General features: G+C 39.7%; 1 protein-coding gene across 2 annotated transcripts in view; it reads left to right on the top strand.

The window, feature by feature from the left end:
• LOC124614786 (nucleoside diphosphate kinase 7) overlaps positions 1-22,075 on the top strand; it is a 105,718-nt gene that overhangs the window by 31,221 nt on the left and 52,422 nt on the right. For both annotated transcript variants that reach the window (XM_047142972.1, XM_047142973.1), the window contains one exon: positions 4,145-4,311. In XM_047142972.1, the coding sequence (XP_046998928.1) occupies positions 4,145-4,311 (167 nt within the window). The remainder of the gene's footprint in view (positions 1-4,144; positions 4,312-22,075) is intronic.

The raw sequence follows: 22,075 nt of genomic DNA, 5'->3' as shown, positions 1-22,075 counted from the left end.
GTGATGTACTTGATAGCTAAGCCTGATGTGTTATCTGCTGCTGAATCCATATGTGATATAAAACTTGATGATGAAGCTGGTCTTATTGCTCCCAAAGAAATTAGCCTTTGTGATGCTTAGGACTAAGTAAAGAGACTTTTTGGTCTAAATGTGCTTAAACCTCCTTCTAAAAGTAACTTTTGAAGTATGGTATTTGTAGATAGATCAGCTTATGTTATCAAGGATGGAATAATGACAATATTATGAATAATGTATATTTTAATAAATAATATTTCATAATATTGTTTTTTGTGATCCAGCTGCGATAAATAGCAGCCTAAGTACTAGGAAGGTAGAATCTCAATGGCTTGCAGAAATCCTCTTCATAGAATTGGATGAGTGCTAATGCCTGTGATAAAGTTGAGAAAGAATTCACACAAGTTCTTGGCAACCAAGAATTTTTGGATCACTTCGCAAGTTATAAGGGAAGTGAGAAGAGAATTGATAACTTTTGGGGAGAATTATTGGGTGATGATACCACCCGTCGGCATTTGTACAGCTTTCTTCAAAAGGTTCTCATTCTGAGTCACGGTCAAGTCTTCATAGAGCAAGGTTTTCCCATTAATAAAGAGTGTATGATGGTCAACCAAGAAACCAAGTCATTGGTAGCCATGTATGAAGTATATGATGGCCTGAAGTGAGCTGGGAGTGTCTTCAAGATTGATGTTAACAACTGAACGATTCTGGACTATCACAGTGCTCAAAATCGGTATGGCAAAGCTTTAAAGCAGAAACAATGTGAAGAAGATGAAGCTGAGAGAGCTAGACAGAAAACGTCGATTGTCCAGCAGGTTAATGAACTGAGGCCGCAAAAGTCACGTATACTGGCCAAGAGGCCATTGAACATTAAACTGAGTGGAATTGACGAAGAGATCACTCTAGGAGTTTTGACTGCTTTCCATTGATTGATTTTAATTGTTTGTTTGACTTTTGTTGCTTGACAAAACACTAAGTATTATTTGGCAGAGAAAATCTCGCTACACGTACCCCAGTACAGTCGTTCTTATTTTTGTAGTGTTGACATTATGTTATACAACATCGTCCTTTTATGTTTATTGTGTGATGTGATGCATTATCTCATCTCAAAAGTTCATAAATCCTGTGTGGGAGAAGGAGCAAGAACTTGCTGTTAATTCAAAGTTGGAGTTAACTTGTTAATACCCACAGAAATCCTTTAGCTAAATTGGCTTTTATTTACAGAACTTTCATGTTTATTTGCTGTTCAGATCGTAAATCCTGTAAAGGAGACAATAATTCGGTGTTAATTCAAGTTAGAGTTTACAACACGTTCAGAAATACAGAAGTCCTTACATTTTTTTGCCAGCTTACTGTTTACTTATCCTCCAGATCACAAAATTTTGTTGGGAAAAATGCTAAAACAACATGTTCAGAAATACAGAAGTCCTTACTTTTTTTGCCAGCTTACTGTTTACTTATCCTTCAGATCTCAAAATTTTGTTGGGAAAAAATGCTAAAACTGTGTCCATAAATTGGTAGAGGTGATGTATATGTACAGACAAACAAATGATTACAATTTCAGAAAAAGTGGGTGATACATTCAAGACAAATGATTGTCACAAATAGAGCAAGCCATTAATGCATTGGTACACTTCTGGTCCTTATGCAAGCAGTTATTTACCTTGGCATTGTTATACAGAGTTGTTATGTGTCCTGCTAGGGATATCATGCCAAATTCCATCCAGTTTGTGCTTTGGACCGTCAAAATCCTGAGATGGTTGGAGGCCCTTGCCAATAATGCTCCCAACATGGTCAATTGGGAAGAGATCCGGTGACCTTGCTGGCCAAGGTGAGGTTTGGCAAGCATGAAGGCAAGCAGTAGGTACTTTCGTTGTATGTGCATGGGCATTATATTGCCAAAATAAAAGCCCAGGATGGCTTGCCATGAAGGGCAGTGAAACGGGACATGGAATATTGTCAACACACTGCTGTTCTTAAAGGGTGCTGCAGGTGATAATCAAAGGGTTCCTGCTATGGCCCAGTTGTCGATTCTGGCCATATGGTGGGCAACAGTGAGGTTGGTATCCCACCGCTGTTTGGGGTGTCTCCAGACATGTCTTTGGCCTGGAATCTGATTGACTGAAGTAGAATTGTCTTCAGTGGTAAGTCCCACTTTGAATTGAGCCCCGATAACCAATGAAGACATTGCTGGGGACATCCCAGATAGCAGTGGGATACCAGCCTCACTGTCGCACATCGTGTGGCCCGACAACGAGGATGGAAGGCCTGGGCTGCTGTTCCTTTCCATAACACAGCCACTTTAGTTGTCTTCCATGGCACCCTTACAACACAGTGGTACGTTGACGATATTTTGTGTCCTGCTTTGTTGCCCTTTATGACAAGCCATCCTGGACTTACATTTCAGCAAAACAATGTCCACCTGCACACAGTGAGAGTGTCTACAGTTTGTCTTCATGTTTGGCAAATCAGGCCTTGGCAAGCATAGTCCCTGGGTCTTTCACTAACTGAGAACGTTTGGAGCATTATTGGCAGGGCCTTCCAACCATCTCAGGATTTTGATGATCTAATGCACCAATTGGACAGTGTGTGGCACATCAATGTCCATCAGGAGGACAGCCAACAACTCTGTGAATCAGTGCCAAGCTGAATAACTGCTTGTTTAAGGGTCAGAGGTAGACCAAAGTGTTATTGACTTGCTCAGTTTGTGAAGCTCGTTCTCTTGAATGAATCACCCAATTTTTGTGAAATTGTGATTATTTATTTGTCTGTTTGTGTAAACCACATCTACTGTTTTCTATCCCTTTCAGGTAATTCCTATGTGGTGTTTCCTTTTTCTCCTCAGAGTGTATATTCATATTTACTGACAGTGAAACTTCTGTGTTACTATACTTTAGTAACAGATTGTGACTAATCATTTTCCTATTACTGTCCCTTTCATTTATGATGATGAGGTCCCATACTCCGTGGAGTGTGGGGAACGATGCGGGAGATGCGCATCGCTGAATAGGCAAGGTCATAGCGGAGGTGGTTTGCCATTGCCTTCCTTCGACCATAATGGGGATGAATGATGATGATGAAGACAACACAACACCACCCAGTCATCTCAAGGCAGCTCCCTGACCCCACCGGGAATCTAACCTGGGACCCCATGCGCGGGAAGCGAGAACGCTACCGCAAGACCATGAGCTGCAGACTTTCATTTATAGGTTATAGTTGTAGACACATGAGAAGACAACTTGGTAGTTTGGGCTACTGATTGCTATTGTAGTTAATTAAAAATGTTGTCTTTTCAGTGTTAATATGCATAATGAATGTTAAAATTTCCTTTCTGCCAAATTAACATAGAATTTAAAAAAATAGTATTGGGGTTATTTACATAATCTAATTCATTCATTCCTTCATAGGGTTCAGAGTGGGATTTTATATTTGGATGCAAGTTACCATGTTGTCAGTAGAAATCAGACAGGAAGCTGGAAATCCTCAAATATTTAAAAAGAAAGTGGAACAGGATCTTATTATACACTCAATTATAACTTGTCAGATTATTGGGGATGAAAATAAAAAGTCTAAATACAATTGAAATCAAGGCACAGAATTCAAGTATTGGGCCTTATTGTAAATAAGAAAACTAAAACCACACAGTTTAGTAGCATTTAAGGAATTGCAGACTTGTTTTGAAAATAAACAGAAGATATTTCACTGAAATCTTTCTCCTGTCCTATGAATCTTACAGGCATCAGAAGTTTGGTTGAAAGTGTTCAAGGCACACTAGAATTGTACTTCTTTTTTTGCATCTCACCCCTTCTTGTTGCCACCCACACACTTAAAGGTGACCAGTGGTATTTCACACTCACAGCATTTCTTCCTCCCAGTCATTCCAAGAGTTACAATTAAGAAGGATCACACACACACACACACACACACACACACACTCTTTTGGCATCCACTACAGGTTAAAAAAAAAAGGTAGGATAAATAAGTAATAAGTAATGCTAGGTAATGAGCTAGCATATACTATTCTAGTGTTTGTTGCGTATGTTTCCCCCAGTTTTGCAATTGTGTGTGCTTTTAGAACTATGTTATTTTTGTTATAGCAATTTCATAGTTACATATTCTTTTATTCCAGTTTGATATTAAAAATAACAACACTTTCCTGAAAAGAACGAAATGTGAAGGAGTTAGTGCAAAGGATATTTACATTGGAGCCATCATAACAATTTTTTCTCGGCAGATGAACATAACAGACTTTGCTGATAACTTCACAAGAGAGAAGTTTGGTAAAACATTACAGAAGTAAGTATTATGATGCACTCTTATTCTGTGTTATAAGGGTCAAAAACAGAGTGAGGAGGAATTGCAGGTGCAGACTATAGTGCATATAAGAAAATTAAAGATTATATTGATTAGAGAACATGGATTTGTACACTTGATAGGGCAGTAAAATTTTGACTTTTGAAGAAGAATCAATCACATGCTGCTCAATATGGTTAGGTTACCTCTAAAAACATACAAGGAAGCTAGTATCATTTTGATTGCTAGGTTTACAGACTTGAGGTGGTGAGGTGGAATTATGAACGGAATTATTATCAAGATACACTGCCTGCCAATAAAAGTGAAACAACCAGAAAATATAGTAAGATACACATACACACCATTGGTTGCTGTCTAAATAATTGGAGTTGCAATTCTCTGTCGGGTAGAACAGCCACCAGTGTGTGTTAATGTTGTTTGGGTTAAGTGTTTTTACCAGCCCTCGTAGGATATATTAGGGGTGTGAACAGTGTCATATTTTGTGTGATCAATGTGAAGGACACGGAGATGTTGCATGCTTGTGTGAAATACTATCAACAGTACCTGACAGGAGTTTGAAAGGGGCATCATTGTGGTCCTCCATTAGGTTGTCTGATTGGATCAAGTAGTATCCAGATTTGTGAAGGATTTGGGTGTGACAGCGGTCCATTGTTAAACTACACGGAACATGGGGGCAGGTATACTCATCAAAGTTCCAGTCGACTATTTCTGACCAACACAGGGGAAGATCACTGTATTGTGCACTAAGCACATTGTAACCACTTCACATCTGCTCCTGCCATCTGATAACAAGTAATGGATCCCTTGCAGTATTCTGTGTCATCCTGCACCATTGGTCAGAGAATAGCAGATGCCGGACTAGAGAATTGCTGTTCCATTGGTAGGGTGGTGTTAGCACCACAACACAAATGGCTGCGTCCAAATGTCAAGACTGGGATTGCTTGTGTTTGGCACTGCATTGTTTTCAGTGCTGAATCACGGTTCTACACTGGGCTGATGACTATCATTAGAGGTTATGGCGGTGATCTTTTTAGGTTCCATTTATCTATTGTTTTGCAGAGGCTGTGTGGTGTTACTCCTGGTGTCATGGTACACTCACCCGCACGTGACATAATGATTGAGGAAACTCCAATGGTAAGTCACAGACATCTGATGTCCTCATGCAAAAGTATCATGGTGCCATTTTTTTAACAGGACAGTACTCGCCCCATTGGTGGGGAGGCTTGCGTGCCTCAACGATACAGATGGCCGTACCGTAGGTGCAACCACAACGGAGGGGTATCTGTTGAGAGGCCAGACAAACGTGTGGTTCCTGAAGAGGGGCAGCAGCCTTTTCAGTAGTTGCAGGGGCAACAGTCTGGATGATCGACTGATCTGGCCTTGCAACACTAACCAAAACGGCCTTGCTGTGCTGGTACTGCGAACGGATGAAAGCAAGGGGATGCTAAAGCCGTAATTTTTCCCGAGGGCATGCAGCTTTACTGTATGGTTAAATGATGATGGCGTCCTCTTGGGTAAAATATTCCGGAGGTAAAATAGTCCATCATTCGGATCTCCAGTGGGGACTACTCAAGAGGACGTCGTTATCAGGAGAAAGAAAACTAGCGTTCTACGGATCGGAGCGTGGAATGTCAGATCCCTTAATCGGGCTGGTAGGTTAGAAAATTTAAAAAGGGAAATGGATAGGTTAAAATTAGATATAGTGGGAATTAGTGAAGTTCGGTGGCAGGAGGGACAATACTTTTGGTATATAAATACAAAATCGAATATATAAATACAAAATCAAATAGGGGTAATGCAGGAGTAGGTTTAATATTGAATAAAAAATAGGAGTGCGGGTAAGCCACTACAAACAGCATAGTGAACGCATTATTGTGGCCAAGATAGACACGAAACCCACGCCTACTACAGTAGTACAAGTTTATATGCCAACTAGCTCTGCAGATGATGAAGAAATTGATGAAATGTATGATGAGATAAAAGAAATTATTCAGGTAATGAAGGGAGACGAAAATTTAATAGTCATGGGTGACTGGAATTCAAGAGCAGGAAAAGGGAGAGAAGGAAACATAGTAGGTGAATATGGAACAGGGGTGAGAAATGAAAGAGGAAGCCGTCTGGTAGAATTTTGCACAGAGCATAACTTAATCATAGCTAACACTTGGTTCAAGAATCATGAAAGAAGGTTGTATACATGGAAGAATCCTGGAGATACTAAAAGGTATCATATAGATTATATAATGCTAAGACAGAGATTTAGGAACCAGATTTTAAATTGTAAGACATTTCCAGGGACAGATGTGGACTCTGACCACAATCTATTGGTTATGAACTGTAGATTAAAACTGAAGAAACTGCAAAAAGGTGGGAATTTAAGGAGATGGAACCTTGATAAACTGAAAGAACCAGAGGTTTTACAGAGTTTCAGGGAGAGCATAAGGGAACAATTGACAGGAATGGGCGAAAGAAATACAGTAGAAGAAGAATGGGTAGCTCTGAGGGATGAAGTAGTGAAGGCAGCAGAGGATCATGTAGGTAAAAAGACGAGGGCTAATAGAAATCCTTGGGTAACAGAAGAAATATTGAATTTAATTGATGAAAGGAGAAAATATAAAAAATGCAGTAAATGAAGCAGGCAAAAAGGAATACAAACGTCTCAAAAATGAGATCGACAAGAAGTGCAAAATGGCTAAGCAGGGATGGCTAGAGGACAAATGTAAGGATGTAGAGGCTTATCTCACTAGGGGTAAGATAGATAATGCCTACAGGAAAATTAAAGAGACCTTTGGAGAAAAGAGAACCACTTGTATGAATATCAAGAGCTTAGATGGAAACCCAGTTCTAAGCAAACGAGGGAAAGCAGAAAGGTGGAAGGAGTGTATAGAGGGTCTATACAAGGGTGATATACTTGAGGACAATACTATGGAAATGGAAGAGGATGTAGATGAAGATGAAATGGGAGATACGATACTGTGCGAAGCGTTTGACAGAACACTGAAAGACCTGAGTCGAAACAAGGCCCTGGGAGTAGACAACATTCCATTATAACTACTGACGACCTTGGGAGAGTCAGTCATGACAAAACTCTACTATCTGGTGAGCAAGATGTATGAGACAGGCGAAATACCCTCAGATTTCAAGAAGAATATAATAATTCCAATCCCAAAGAAAGCAGGTGTTGACAGATGTGAAAATTACTGAACTATCAGTTTAATAAGTCACGGCTCCAAAATACTGAGGCGAATTCTTTACAGACGAATGGAAAAACTGGTAGAAGCCGACCTCAGGGAAGACCAGTTTGGATTCTTCAGAAACGTTGGAACACGTGAGGCAACACTGACCTTACGACTTATCTTAGAAGAAAGATTAAGGAAAGGCAAACCTACGTTTCTAGCATTTGCAGACTTAGAGAAAGCTTTTGACAATGTTGACTGGAATACTCTCTTTCAAATTCTGAAGGTGGCAGGGGTAAAATACAGGGAGCAAAAGGCTATTTACAATTTGTACAGAAAGCAGATGGCAGTTATAAGAGTCGAGGGGCATGAAAGGGAAGCAGTGCTTGGGAAGGGAGTGAGACAGGGTTGTAGCCTCTCCCCGACGTTATTCAATCTGTATATTGAGCACGCAGTAAAGGAAACAAAAGAAAAATTTGGAGTAGGAATTAAAATCCATGGAGAAGAAATAAAAACTTTGAGGTTCGCCGATGACATTGTAATTCTGTCAGAGACAGCAAAGGACTTGGAAGAGCAGTTGAACGGAATAGACAGTGTCTTGAAAGGAGGATGTAAGATGGACATCAACGCAAAACGAGGATAATGGAATGTAGCCGAATTAAGTCAGGTGATGCTGAAGGAATTAGATTAGGAAATGAGACACTTAAAGTAGTGAAGGAGTTTTGCTATTTGGGGAGCAAAATAACTAATGATGGTTGAAGTAGAGAGGATATCGAATGTAGACTGGCAATGGCAAGGAAAGCGTTTCAGAAGAAGAGAAATTTGTTAACGTTGAGTATAGATTTAAGTGTCAGGAAGTCATTTCTGAAAGAATTTGTATGGAGTGTAGCCATGTATGGAAGTGAAACATGGACGATAAGTAGTTTGGACTAGAAGAGAATAGAAGCTTTTGAAATGTGTTGTTGCAGAAGAATGCTGAAGATTAGATGGGTAGATCACATAACTAACGAGGAGGTATTGAATAGAATTGGGGAGAAGAGGAGTTTGTGGCACAACTTGACAAGAAGAAGGAACCGGTTGGTAGGACATGTTCTGAGGCATCAAGGGATCACAAATTTAGCATTGGAGGGCAGCGTGGAGGGTAAAAATCGTAGAGGGAGACCAAGAGATGAGTACACTAAGCAGATTCAGAGGGATGTAGGTTGCAGTAAGTACTGGGAGATGAAGAAGCTTCCACAGGATAGAGTAGCATGGAGAGCTCCATCAAACAAGTCTCAGGACTGAAGACCACAACAACAACAATGGACAGCAAGACCCAGATCTGTCACCAACAGAACATGAGGGACCTGCTTGGAAGTCAGTTCCATCACAGTGGGCCAGGCTGCCTCAGAAGAGGATGCAGTGTAATTATGAAACCCTTGCCAACAGAATTAGTGAATGCATCCAGGTCCGATGATGTAACATTACACTGATAAGTGGGTTCATATGTCCAAGTTCTTTGTAAATTTTACTCAGTTTTGTGATAACTGAAATAACTTCACATATTCCCTCAAACTGTGAAATTTCTTCTTCTCTTTGGGGTGCTTCATTTTTTTGTTGTGTCTGGCAGTGTATTTTGGGTTTTCTGTTGTGTATCTACTTGATTATCCTGTTTGAGTTTCACTATACCATTATATGTACTGCTTCACAGCCTTACCATGCACCAGCTTCCACACTGTCAAATTCCCTTCCATCACAAGAGCAGTTACACGATCATATAGCCTGTTGAATAAAGGGGCTGAAAGCCAAAGAGGTTAAGGTATTTGACCTCTAATCACCCTTGGCCATTGGGTTACTGGCAGACCTAATGCACACCATCCAACAGTCAGTCTGTGCAACAGAATACTGCTATAATACGCAGAATGATGTTGAATACAACATGCTTTTCAGTGAGAAAAACACTGTAATGGTGTTCTGGTACGTGTGAGGTTACTCTGTAAACATTTATATATCTCCAGTCATGTCTGTAGAGGACCCTACCTCGAGATGGAAAAAGCAGAGTTAGTGCACTGAAATGTCTTGCGACACATATTTTGCAACAATTCCCAATGTTGCTCTCTTTTGCTTCAGTATTTTATTTTTGTATTATACAACCTCTGACAATGAAGTTTGGTGAATGAAGTCAGAACGGTCGATTGGGCAACACTGGCCACTCACAACGCTGTTCCTGCATGGTGGCCAGTGTTGACAACCTGCCCCCACCATAGTTCAGTTGAGCATCGTTGTGTGTTCTGTGTTAGACCTGTTGGATGAAGTGTTTTTTTAGTGCATTGGTTCTGAACTGAGAACAAGACAATGAACAAGCAGAAGATCAATTTAAAGTTTTGTTTTAAGCTTGGCAAGGCGCTGGAAGAAATGCACGCAATGCTGGTACGTGTTATGAGGATCAAGTACTGTCCATGAAGTGTGTGTACAAATGGTTCACCCGTTTTCGAGGAGGCCAGGAAAGTGTTTCTGACAATCCCCTTAGCAGATGACCGTTGACTGCCGTCAGTGATGAAAACATTGAGAAAGTGAGGACATTAATCACACACGACAGTTGATTAACTGTGCGCATGATAGCAGATGAACTGTAGATGAACCGTGAATCCGTGTGACAAATCATTACCCTGGAGTTAGGGAAGTGGAAAATATGTTGTCGTCTTGTCCCACATCAGAAACGGGCACATTTAGACGCTTCCCAGGATTTTGTTGAAACGATGGGTGCATTCTTGAACCATATTGTCACTGAGGGTGAAACCTGCTGTCTCCAGTACGACCCTGAAATGAAACGAAGCGGCAAAGGATGGAATGGGGTACTCCAACATCACCTCTTCGGAAAAAGGCCAGAGTCGAAAAATCATGCATCCAAACGATGTTCATCACCTTTTTCGGTAGTCAAGGCATTATCCACAAGGAATTTCTTCCTGAGGGAACGGCATTGAACGCTGCATGGTACATTGAAATTTTGACCCATTTCGTTTAATGTCTACGCAGGGTACGATCCCTGTATGCACAACAAGGTTCCTGGTTTTTTGTTCACGACAGTGCTCACCCACACACAGCCAATATCATCAAACAGTTCCTGGCAGAAAAGGGGGGTGGTGCAACTTGAACATCCACCATACTCGCCAGGCCTCAATCCTCCAAACTTCTTTCTGTTCCCTCGACTCAAACTCGCTTTGAAAGGAAAGATATTTCATGATATTCCTGACATCCAATGAAATGTAAGGTGGCTTTTGAAAACTGTCCCAAAGGAAGAATCCGTGCAAAGTTTCCAGGACAAGTATCACAGAGCGCAGCAGTGCATAGTTATGGGAGATGACTATTTCGAAGGACAGTAAGGTAACTGTAGTTCATAGTTCATCTAAGTTAATGTTACAGGACTAGTCACTGAAATTTATTGTCAGAGGCTATTATTTTATAGTTTCTGGATAAGTAAAAAAGACATGTTACCACAAAAAAGTTTCCATTATGTCAAAAATTATGATCCCTGTATATTGCAGAAGTCAGAATGTTAGCATCAGAAATATGTAACATAGAGTTGCTAACAGCAGAAAGAGCTAAAGTAGTTTTCAGGTACCTATCACTTTTACCATACCTGCCTCTGGAAATGGTCTTCATTGATATTGAGCCGCATCATCATCTCGTCTGCTATGGGAAATTAACTGAGCATCAGCAGAATTGAGTTTCATGTTACATTATGCGGACATGAATATGTTTGTGAGAGGGACGCAATTGCCAATGCAAAAGTATGTCTATGATGTGGAAGTGGGGGGGGGGGGGGGTAGATTGAAAAAGGGAAAAAACAGCCTAACCTAAAGTGCATTATGGGCAAGGTATTCTCCCCACTGTGAACAGCTCACTGCGTGGACCACCAGGCACACTCCCTTCTACCTTTTCAGTTACTGTGCAGTATATTTACAGTTAATTGCTGTAAATGCCATTTGCAGATACGTTTTTGTGTTTTGTGGAATAGGTCATAAATATTTTTCAGTTAGAAAGTAAAAAAAAATTGGAACTTCATTTGGTGGCAGGGAGTAAAATTGTGCACTAAATTTCCTAAAGGAATTGAAAATATAAATAAAGCCAACATATTACAGTGGCTGTGAAGATATAATATACGCCATCCCATTTGCAAGCATGAACTGTTAAGCTAATTGTGCAATAGTTCTCACACTTATTTGCACTCGTGGGATTGTGTGGATGGTATTTTTCTAGATGTCTGATGATATATCTCCACACTGGTAGATTCTACAAAGCAGCTCCATTAGTTGTCTGGTACCCACTACCACCAAATATTTTAGAAATTTTGAAGGAATGTGACCTATGCCTTCTGCTTTATTGGATAGCAAGCCTTCTAAATCTCTGTTACCAAACTCTCACTCTACTACTGGATTTCCTATGTCTGTCATATTGATGGACTTTTCTTCTTCTGTCACATTACCAGACAATTCCTCACCCTTGTAGAGGCCTTCAGTATAGCCTTTCCACCTATCTGTTCTCTGGAATTCCTCTTGCTCTCTTAATGTTGACACCTTGAGGGGAGGGGAGGGCGGTATAGTTTCTGGCATTAGAAAAAATTTATTGGACCTTCAGACGCATTGCAAAAAATGAAATAGACATACTGAATCCAGTATAAATTTTATTGCTTTGAAATACATTTTACAGTGTAAAGCATCAGGACAGACTGTAGACGAGAGATTCAGTCAAAAACCTGCCATTCACAAAACATGCAATTCACATAACCCTCAATCTTCATGGGAGCGTTCTTTGATGTTTGTTTCAGGCATTCAACAGACTGCAGTAATGTTCATGAGACTCCCTTGGAATCATTTCCTTCTCATACGAGAGTTGGAACTTAAATAGTGTCAACTATTTATTCACAACTGATACAAAAGAGTTACGTGTTTGCACCTGTTACTGTCCTTCAAAGTAGTCATCAGCATTGTGCAGAACCCGTTGCCAGCGATGTGGAAGGTGTAGTATACCATTAGCAGAGCCTGTTCTGTTGCTGGTGCGAATGGAGCAGTCTACTACCTGTTGAATCTCTGGAACAGTTCAGAGGCGAATGCCACGAAGTGGTTCCTTCATCTTCGGAATCAAATCAGAGTCACATGGACTTAAGTCTGCGGAGTGTGGTAGATGGTACAGTACTTCCCAGTCCCATCGAGCGAACAGAGCAGCCACAGCTTGTGCTGTATGTGCCCCCGCATTGTTGTGCAAAATGATGGGTGGGTTGTGCAGAAAGTGATGAACAGTAATACGACTTAAGTCCTTGTGGCTTTGATTTGATTCCGAAAATGAAGGAACCACTTCATGGCATTTGCTTCAGAACTGTTCCAGAGATTCAACAGGCAGTAGACTGCTCCATTCGTACCATCAACAGAGCAAGCTCTGCTAATGGTATACTACGCCTTCCACATCGCTGGCAACGTGTTCTACACAGCGCTGGTGACTACTTTGAAGGACAGTAACAGGTGCAAACATGTAACTCTTTTGTATCAGTTGTGAATAAATAGTTACCACTATTTCAATTCCAATCCTCATATATTCTGAACATGTCTTTAAGTTTTGCAGTTGTGGCAGGAAATTTTTTGTATATAGAGACATGCAAGACGAGGTCATACCTTTATCTTCAAGGCTACTTCAATGCAGTCCCCATCAAATTATGTCATATTAAAAATCAAAACAGGTTTCTTTCATAGTGGAATACATAAGCATTTTGCTGTGGTATTGTAGGGAAAGTCTTAGTTATTTTCACAGTTGACAAAATTGTAGTACAGCCTTGTGTGGACAATAGAAGGATAAGATTTGTACTGCAACTTCATAAGATTTTTGCCCGTTCTTGAGGAAGGTGTTGTGGCACAAACTTACTTTTGTTCTCTATTTTACGGTAATTTCGTATGACCTGTTTCAAAGTGGGTGATAAATAGACTGCAAGTTCAGATGGTTGTTGTGTGCCATAGTAAATGCAGAAACCAACATAAATTTCTTCTGCTTATCCCCACATTGCTTGTGTGATGTTTTATCACATTTCAGTTTACTCTAATGTGCCATATGTCTCATTCTACAAGTAACAAGTGCAATCTTGAATTTTCGGGTTCTATAATTAGTTACTTAGTGTGTTAGTTATTTGTATCTTCCATTGATCATAATTGTGACATCTTGCTATAATATGGAATGAGTCAGTTTTACAATTGTAGTACATCTTCTCAGTGGAAAATACAGATGACAACCTGCTGACCATTTAGGTGATTTCTTAATTTTTTAAGATCAAATTATGCACTGCAAGTTTTTATAGATATAATATTTAGTCACAAATTCATTTTGGAATGTTAAAACATCTTGTACATTAAAATTCGCAATTGTGAGTCTTTAATCATTATGTGCTTGAATTTTTTATATGTTGCACTTCTTTCAATCAAAATCTCTTGTCCAAGTGTCACTTCTTGCCACTTTTGTGAAAAGGAGATAGAAGTAAGAAAAATATCTTCACCTATTTTATACATTTCTTGTTATTCAACCTTTTGGTCAGTTTTGGATATGATTTGCAGTGAACTGACATTTTTGGTCATAATTTCCCATATATTCGAAAGCACTGTATATCGTGATTCAGTGGTCTGCATCAAAAATTTGTTTGTATCATTACTCGGATACTGACAGTTAGCAGTTGTCCATGGTCACTCTGTCCTCGGCGTCCAATTTAGGTATCTACTTTCAACCTCAAAATTTTCAGTCTTTTTTTGTGACTCATATTTATGGTTCATAAAAACTGCAAAACTGGAAATATATCTGAGAGTTATCTAAATAATTTGTGATTATTAACATTACATTTAGATTCAGTGATGAACATTACATTGGTACAGCTCTGGTGCATTCATAAAGTAGGCACATTAACTTGTTATACTACATTTTTACTTATTTTTTCGTCATCCTAAATGTATCTGTATTATTGGTATTATTTCCGTGATTAACAACAGCTGATTGTTTCAGTGCAGCCTGAAGGTAGAAATTTGCCAGGTGGATACAGAGCTGGTACTGCTTCAAGTGATATTTCAGGAGAATTGGAAACATCTAAGGAAAATAAGATTTTTTAAATTTGTTTCAAGCCCTTTTTAGGATTCTCACATCTTTCTGAGTGTGTAGGTGTACTCTGCAGCTATCAAAATAGTTCTTTGTACTTGTGTGTAATAACCAGGCACATAAATGAGCAGCTGTAGTTCTCTTAATCAGATTTTTACACATGAAATGACTTGAATAATGATGAAACTGTAATTGCATGTAATAAAATCCATCAGTACATCTAATAGACATATATACCATGGTCGCTGTTTTGGCATTTCATCGTATGAGTCATCAACATGCCAAATTTGTGACCGTATCACATTCTTTATTGTGATGTTATATTGTAAGCTGCTTTTAAACTTCGTTGTTAACAGAGTTTCTCTTACTTCATTGCAGCAACAAATTCTAACTTAAATCACCTTTATGGTAATGCATTATTCTTTCATAGTAAAATGTGTCTTTGTGTAAAATCTTTTGCTCAATATCTGTTGTGGGTAATACTAAAGCCATTTTATCTTTCTGAGATTCAAATCTCATTCATTATGGAGGTGAAACTTCCTGGCAGATTAAAACTGTGTGCCCGACCGAGACTCGAACTCGGGACCTTTGCCTTTCGCGGGCAAGTGCTCTACCATCTGAGCTACCGAAGCACGACTCACGCCCGGTACTCACAGCTTTACTTCTGCCAGTATCTCGTCTCCTACCCCCCAAACTTTACAGAAGCTCTCCTGCGAACCTTGCAGAACTAGCACTCCTGAAAGAAAGGATATAGCGGAGACATGGCTTAGCCACAGCCTGGGGGATGTTTCCAGAATCTCATTCTGGATTATGGAGGTGTTGACGTAGCTCTTCAGACAGATAAATGTGAAATCGTGAAGGGTGTAGTAGAAAGCCAGCACATCAGCCAGAAGAGTGAGTGAGGGAGTTAGTCCCCCCCCGTCACCTGCCCCCCACACCCCCTCCAGCCCCATCCGTTTGTGTGTGTGTGTGTGTGTGTGTGTGTGTGTGTGAGAGAGAGAGAGAGAGAGAGAGAGAGAGAGAGAGAGAGAGAGATACAGAGAGAGAGAGATTAGTCTGGATATTGTTAGCTGACTAGATCATGAGTGTGTATATAAGAATATTTGATGCAGTGTGTAAATCCTTGTAAAATTAGACCTGCAAGTAATTACACTCTTATGACTTTTAATTGTGTGTTTTGTTTATGTTACATAAACACCATTAAAAGCATTGTAAAAAAAGGTCTGGAAATGAATAACCGAATACGTAACTGTCCATTGGGAGAACCAATTCTGTTTGATATTGAAGAAATATTTCTAGGTATAGCATCCATAACACAAACTGCGAAATTGTTATATGGCATTTCATTTATGTCATTGGTGTACAGAACTTAAACTCTAGCTGCAGTTATCACAAGCAAAAATTTGTGTTATTCTGACTTCCATTCATTTAAATCAGTTCATGTGAATAGAATGCATAAACAGCTCCCTCGTGTTTCTCCATGCATTATAATCTTCATTGATGTGCTTCTGTATTATTTGCGCTTGTTTCCTGATGCCACCTACCCAATTTCTATAAGATCATAACCTCAGTCCTTTTTTATCTGGTGGAATCAAGCAAAGAACTGTCAAGGCCCAGTCCATCTATGTCTGTTCTTCTGCCATATGTCCCATCTTCCTCCATTTCAGTTTCTCATTACAGTTGTGACAATGTCTTTTACTTCAGTCTGTTACCTGTCTCTTAGTTATTGTCAACATGCTTTCTTCATTCCATCTAGTTGAATTCCATTGCACAGTGATTACGGTATAATTCAGGCAGGAAAGAAGTCAGCCTTCAGTTGCGATTCAATCTGTACTTTATTGCAGATCTAGATTTCAGCTGCAGTATAGCCATCATCAGTGCATATTAAATGAGTCATGCAGGATCAATAGGCTTGTACATGCACATGTCAGGTAATAACATTTAGAGGCCTGGTGAGTCTGCATTCACATTAAACTATGTTCATTCCAAGGTCACGTAATAATGTGCATTTACAAGCCTGTTGAGTCTACATGATCCATTTCCTACACACTGATGATAGCTGTACTGTAGCTGAAATCTAGATCTACAGTAAAGTACAGATTGAATCGTGACTGGTGGATGACTTCCTAATTAGGTAGTTAGTTAGTTAGTTAGTTTGCTAATTAGTTTGTTTCTTGTTCCCTGGATCGTTTTGTATGATAAATTATAATGATGTGGAACAAGTCATTTTTCATTCACATCGCAAATTAATTTGTAAACATGGCTACATGCTGAACATTTTTTTTTTTTTTTTTTTAAAGAAGTGTATGCAGATGCCAATTAGTTATTGCTACCCATTACCTTTTACACATTACAACAGAAATTCCTCTATGAAATTGGAGGAGTTGTCAGTGAGACACTTTCCAATTCATTTTCAAATTTTACTTTTTTGTGTTTGTCAGACACTTTATATCACTAGATGAGTGATGAAAAATTTTTGTTGCACAATTGTGCCCTCTTTTTGTCCTAAAGGCAACCTTAGCGTGGAGTAATGAATGTCATTTTTGCTTCTGGTATTGTAATTATGTACATCTTCGTTTCTTTTGAACTGTCGTGGATTATTTTCAACAAACTCCATGAGGGAATAAATATACTGTGAAGCAGTAGTCAGAATGCCCTACTCCTTAAACAGATGTCTACAAGATCATCGTGGGTGGACATCACATATTACTCTTACAGCATGTTTTTGAGCGATGAAGAATACTTTCTTTTGTAAAGCTGACTTACCCCAGAACATTATTCCATATGACATTATTGAAGGAAAGTATGCAGAGTAAGTCAACTTACTGATTTGTCTCTCCCCAAGATTTGCAGTGATTCAGCGTGAAAATGTGGCTGAACTAAGTTATTTTAGGAGATCCAAAATGTCCTTTTTCCAGTGTAAATTGTCATCAATATGGACACCCAAGAATTTCGAAATTTACAACCTATTTATTATTTCCTCTCCATGTGTTTCACTTACCATAATTGTAGCACCTATAGATGTGTAAAATTGATTATGCTGTGTCTTTTAAACTGAGGGCAAGACCATTCATAGAAAATCAGTCAATGGTACTTTTAAGGACAATGTTTACCATTTCTTCATTTTCTATAAGTATGCTTGGATTGATTACTATACTAATGTCATCTGCAAAGAGAACTAGTTCTGGTTGTTGTATATTAGATGGAAGATCATTTACATATATGAGGAACAGTTGTGGAACTAAAGTTGAGCCTTGGGGAAAATCATAGATAATTTCTCCCCAGTCAGAATTACATCCATGGACTACATTGTTTGAGTTACTAAGCACAACTTTCTGCATTCCTTTAGTTAGGCATGACATTATCCATCGTTAGGCTATGCCATAAATCCCATAAAACTTCAATTCATCCTGGAGATTACTGTGGTTCACGCAGTCAGATGTCTTAGATAGGTCACAAAATACCAACTGGTGCTATTTTATTATTTAACACTTGTAAAATTCAGCGAGTGAACATGTAAGTGGCATTCTCGGTAGAGCAACTCTTCTGAAACCTAAACAATGATTTGCTAAGTATATTATTGTCACTGAAATGCGGTACTATACTAGAAAACCTCACCTTCTCAAATAGTTTGTAAAATGATGTCAGCAGTGAATTAGGTCTAAAGTTATTGACATCTCTACTATCATGTCTTATATAGGGATTTGACAACAGTGTATTTCAGTCTCTCAGGAAAAATGCCTTGAGGTAGTGATGCTTTACATATTTCAGATAAGATTGGGCTTATTATATCGCAACAAATCTTTAGTACTTATTGGAAACTCAATAAAAAACAGATGAGTTTGTATTTTTGAGGGAATGTATAATTTTCTTAATTTCAGCAGGAGAAATTGGTGGTGCATTCCAATGATAGATTTTTATGAGTGTTACTTTTTGAACATACTGTTGCAGTTTTTGTCCCAATACTTTGTACTATATTTAAAAAATGTTTATGAAATATATTTGCCACCTGTGACTCATTATTTATAACACTCCCATTCAATTCAGTAGTGACGTTACCCTGTTATATGACTGATTGTTTCACTACATTCGATGTAGCATTAAGTCTGTAGTTGGAATTAGTGATTTTTGATATGTGCATGTTCCATGATTTTTAATAACTTCTCTTAGTAATTTTGACGAGTTTTTGTAGTGTGCAACTACTACAGGATCTCTTCTTGCTCTCAGAAACAGATGTATTTCCCATTTCGTTTCAGAAGATACTTTAATCACTCTAGTGATATACGATTTTTTAGGTGGCTCTTTAATGACGTTTCTGATTAGCTTATGTGAAAGCTATTTTCAAATGATGATTTGAATTTATCCTGGAATGGATAAAATTTTATGGTAGGACTTGGTTCATTATAAATTTCATCACAGGTCATCTCTTGTAAACTCTTCTTAAAAGCATTTGTCCTGGAGTCATTAATTATTGTAACTGATTTCCATTGAGGAATATCCATAGTGAAAGGCATTATGTAATTTGACATAACTAATTGTGCATCTTGATCAGAGAAAACATTTTTTACTGGTAAACAGTTATTTTCTTGCTCTGAGAACACCTGAGGAAACATTATCCATTAGAGTCCTACATCTCGTCATCTGGAAACAATATTTTGGCAATCCATCTGGCCGCCATCTTCAGGTGAATAGGCCGTCGCACTATCTTGCTGGAACTGAAATCTAACACGCCGCGGCAGCTTCTTTATACACCGACCATGGGTCCACGATGCATGCACTAAAATAACTGCCCTCGAGTGACAGGCACAACAATGCACCGGTGGGGAAAGCTCACAGAAACGATAAATCAATATCAAACACTACTGGCAGTTTTTGAAGACAGAGACAAGAACCGTTGTTTCTTAATGTCAAACAGAATGGGGTTCCAACTCTTACTTAAAGGATACCCCTTATCTCTGTGTATAATAGTGTCAGATAGCCGGATTTCCAATACCACGACACAGGGGCAACCACTTGTGTCTCGTCGTACAACATTTTATGTCCTTTCATAAGACAATGTTCCGCCACTGCAGATTTTTGTGGATGAAAGAAATGTGTGTGGCATTGATGCTCCAAGCAGTGATCCTGGACCTTATGAACTGTTTGTCCAACATTGACTTTCCCGCAATGGCAGAAAATGTTGTAGACTCTGGGCTTTCTCAAACCTAAATCATTCATCACTGAGCCCAACAGGGCTCTGGTCTTAGCTGGCAGATGGAATACACTTTTAATATTGTTGTTGTTGTCATTGTTGTCATTATTGTGGTCTTCAGTCCAGAGACTGGTTTGATGCAGCTCTCCATGCTAAACTATCCTGTGCAAGCTTCTTCATCTCCCAATAACTACTGCAACCCACATCCTTCTGAATCTGTGTAGTGTATTCATCTCTTGGTCTCCCTCTATGATTTTTACCCTCCACGCTGCCCTCCATTTCTAAATTGGTGATCCCTTGATGCCTCAGAACATGTCCTACCAACCGATCGCTTCTTCTAGTCAAGTTGTGCCACAAATTTCTCTTCTCCCCAATTCTATTCAATACCTCCTCATTAGTTATGTAATCTACCCATCTAATCTTAAGGATTCTTCTGTAGCACCACATTTCAAAAGCTTCTATTCTCTTCTTGTCCAAACTATTTTTATCGTCCATGTTTCACTTCCATACATGGCTACACTCCATACAAATACTTTGAGAAACGACTTGCTGACACTTAAATCTATACTCGATTTTAACAAATTTCTCTTCTTCAGAAACTCTTTCCTTGCCATTGCCAATATACATTTTATATCCTCTCTACTTCGACCATAATCAGTTATTTTGCTCCCCAAGTAGCAAAACTCATTTACTACTTTAACCATCTCATTTCCTAATCTAATTCCCTCATCATCACCCAATTTAATTTGACTACATTCCATTATCTTCGTTTTGCTTTTGTTGATGTTCATCTTATATCCTCCCTTCAAGACCATTCTGTTCCATTCTGTTCAGCTGTTCTTCCATGTCCTTTGCTGTCTCTGACAGAATTACAATGTCATCAGTGAACCTCAAAGTTTTTATTTCTTCTCCATGGATTTTAATTCCTACTCCAAATTTTTCTTTTGTTTCCTTTACTGCTTGCTCAATGTACAGATTGAATAACATCGGGGACAGGCTACAACCCTGTCTCACTCCCTTCCCAACCACTGCTTCCCTTTCATGCCCCTCGACTCTTATAACTGCCATCTGCTTTCTGTACAAATTGTAAATAACTTTTCACTCCCTGTATTTTACCCCTGCCACCTTCAGAATTTGAAAGAGAGTATTCCAGTCACCATTGTCAAAAGTTTTCTCTAAGTCTACAAATGCTAGAAACGTAGGTTTGCCTTTCCTCAATATATTTTCTAAGATAAGTTGTGCGGTCAGTATTGCCTCGCGTGTTCCAACATTTCTACAGAATCCAAACTGGTCTTCTCCGAGGTTGGCTTCTACCAGTTTTTCCATTCGTCTGTAAAGAATTCGCGTTAGTATTTTGCAGCTTCCTCCTGCGGGTTTGGGGGTAAGAATAGGCCCGCGGTATTCCTGCCTGTCGTAAGAGGCGACTAAAAGGAGTCTAAAACGTTTCGGCCTTATGTGATGGTCCCCTGTCGGGTTTGACCTCCATATCTCAAAATTTTCCGAAGAGCAAGCCAATTGGGGAAGGGCACCTTACTTGGTGCATTGTGTCCATGTTGTGTTGAGAACTTTCGCCATCTTATTCGTCGTTGCATTGCAGTCCTGCCTGCCCTCCATCGCTTGGGCATGGATACGCTCCTGTGTGCACTTTCTGCCAAGCACCGTGCAGGGCCATTTTCTGCACTGACGACGCCCATGGACCACATGTCACCTAACATCCAGCACGGTAGCCAGCCCGTTGTGGTGGGGCCGCCATGTACCCTCTTGGTTGTAGCCCCCTGACAACACAGGGATCGCTCTACTGATGCCTGCGCCGTTAACTCCCCACGTATGCCAAGGGGTAGATGCCCATCTCCCTGGGGCATCGGGACTTCCGGCAATGGCCATCCTGCCAGGTGGCCTTTGCTGTGGCTGGTTGGCGCCCGTGGGGAGGGCCCTTGGTCGGAGTAGGTGGCATCAGGGTGGATGACACGCAATGAAGCGTGGCACATCTTCTCTTGCTGGTGGCCAGCCACCAGCAGTCTCTAAGCGTTCGAGGGCCCATTTTAAAGGTAACGTTTATGACCCCAAATCGTTCCCCTCCCTCGCCACACCAAGGGAGGAACGAAAGGCATTGAATGAAAGTGAGACGTATTCTCCCAGGTATCTTGTCTGTACCAGAGATGATGGCGAATCCTTTATATCCATGAAACCTCAGTTCTTTGTAGAGCATTTAGAGGACAAGTTTGGGGAGGTGGAGGGCTTGTCCAAGATGCGGTCCGGATCGGTGTTGATAAAAACG

Source organism: Schistocerca americana, chromosome 1, assembly GCF_021461395.2.
Source record: "Schistocerca americana isolate TAMUIC-IGC-003095 chromosome 1, iqSchAmer2.1, whole genome shotgun sequence".
In the NCBI taxonomy this organism is placed as follows: Eukaryota; Metazoa; Arthropoda; class Insecta; order Orthoptera; family Acrididae; genus Schistocerca; species Schistocerca americana.
Note: the sequence above shows the minus strand (reverse complement) of the source record. Positions and strands in the feature narration are given on the sequence as shown.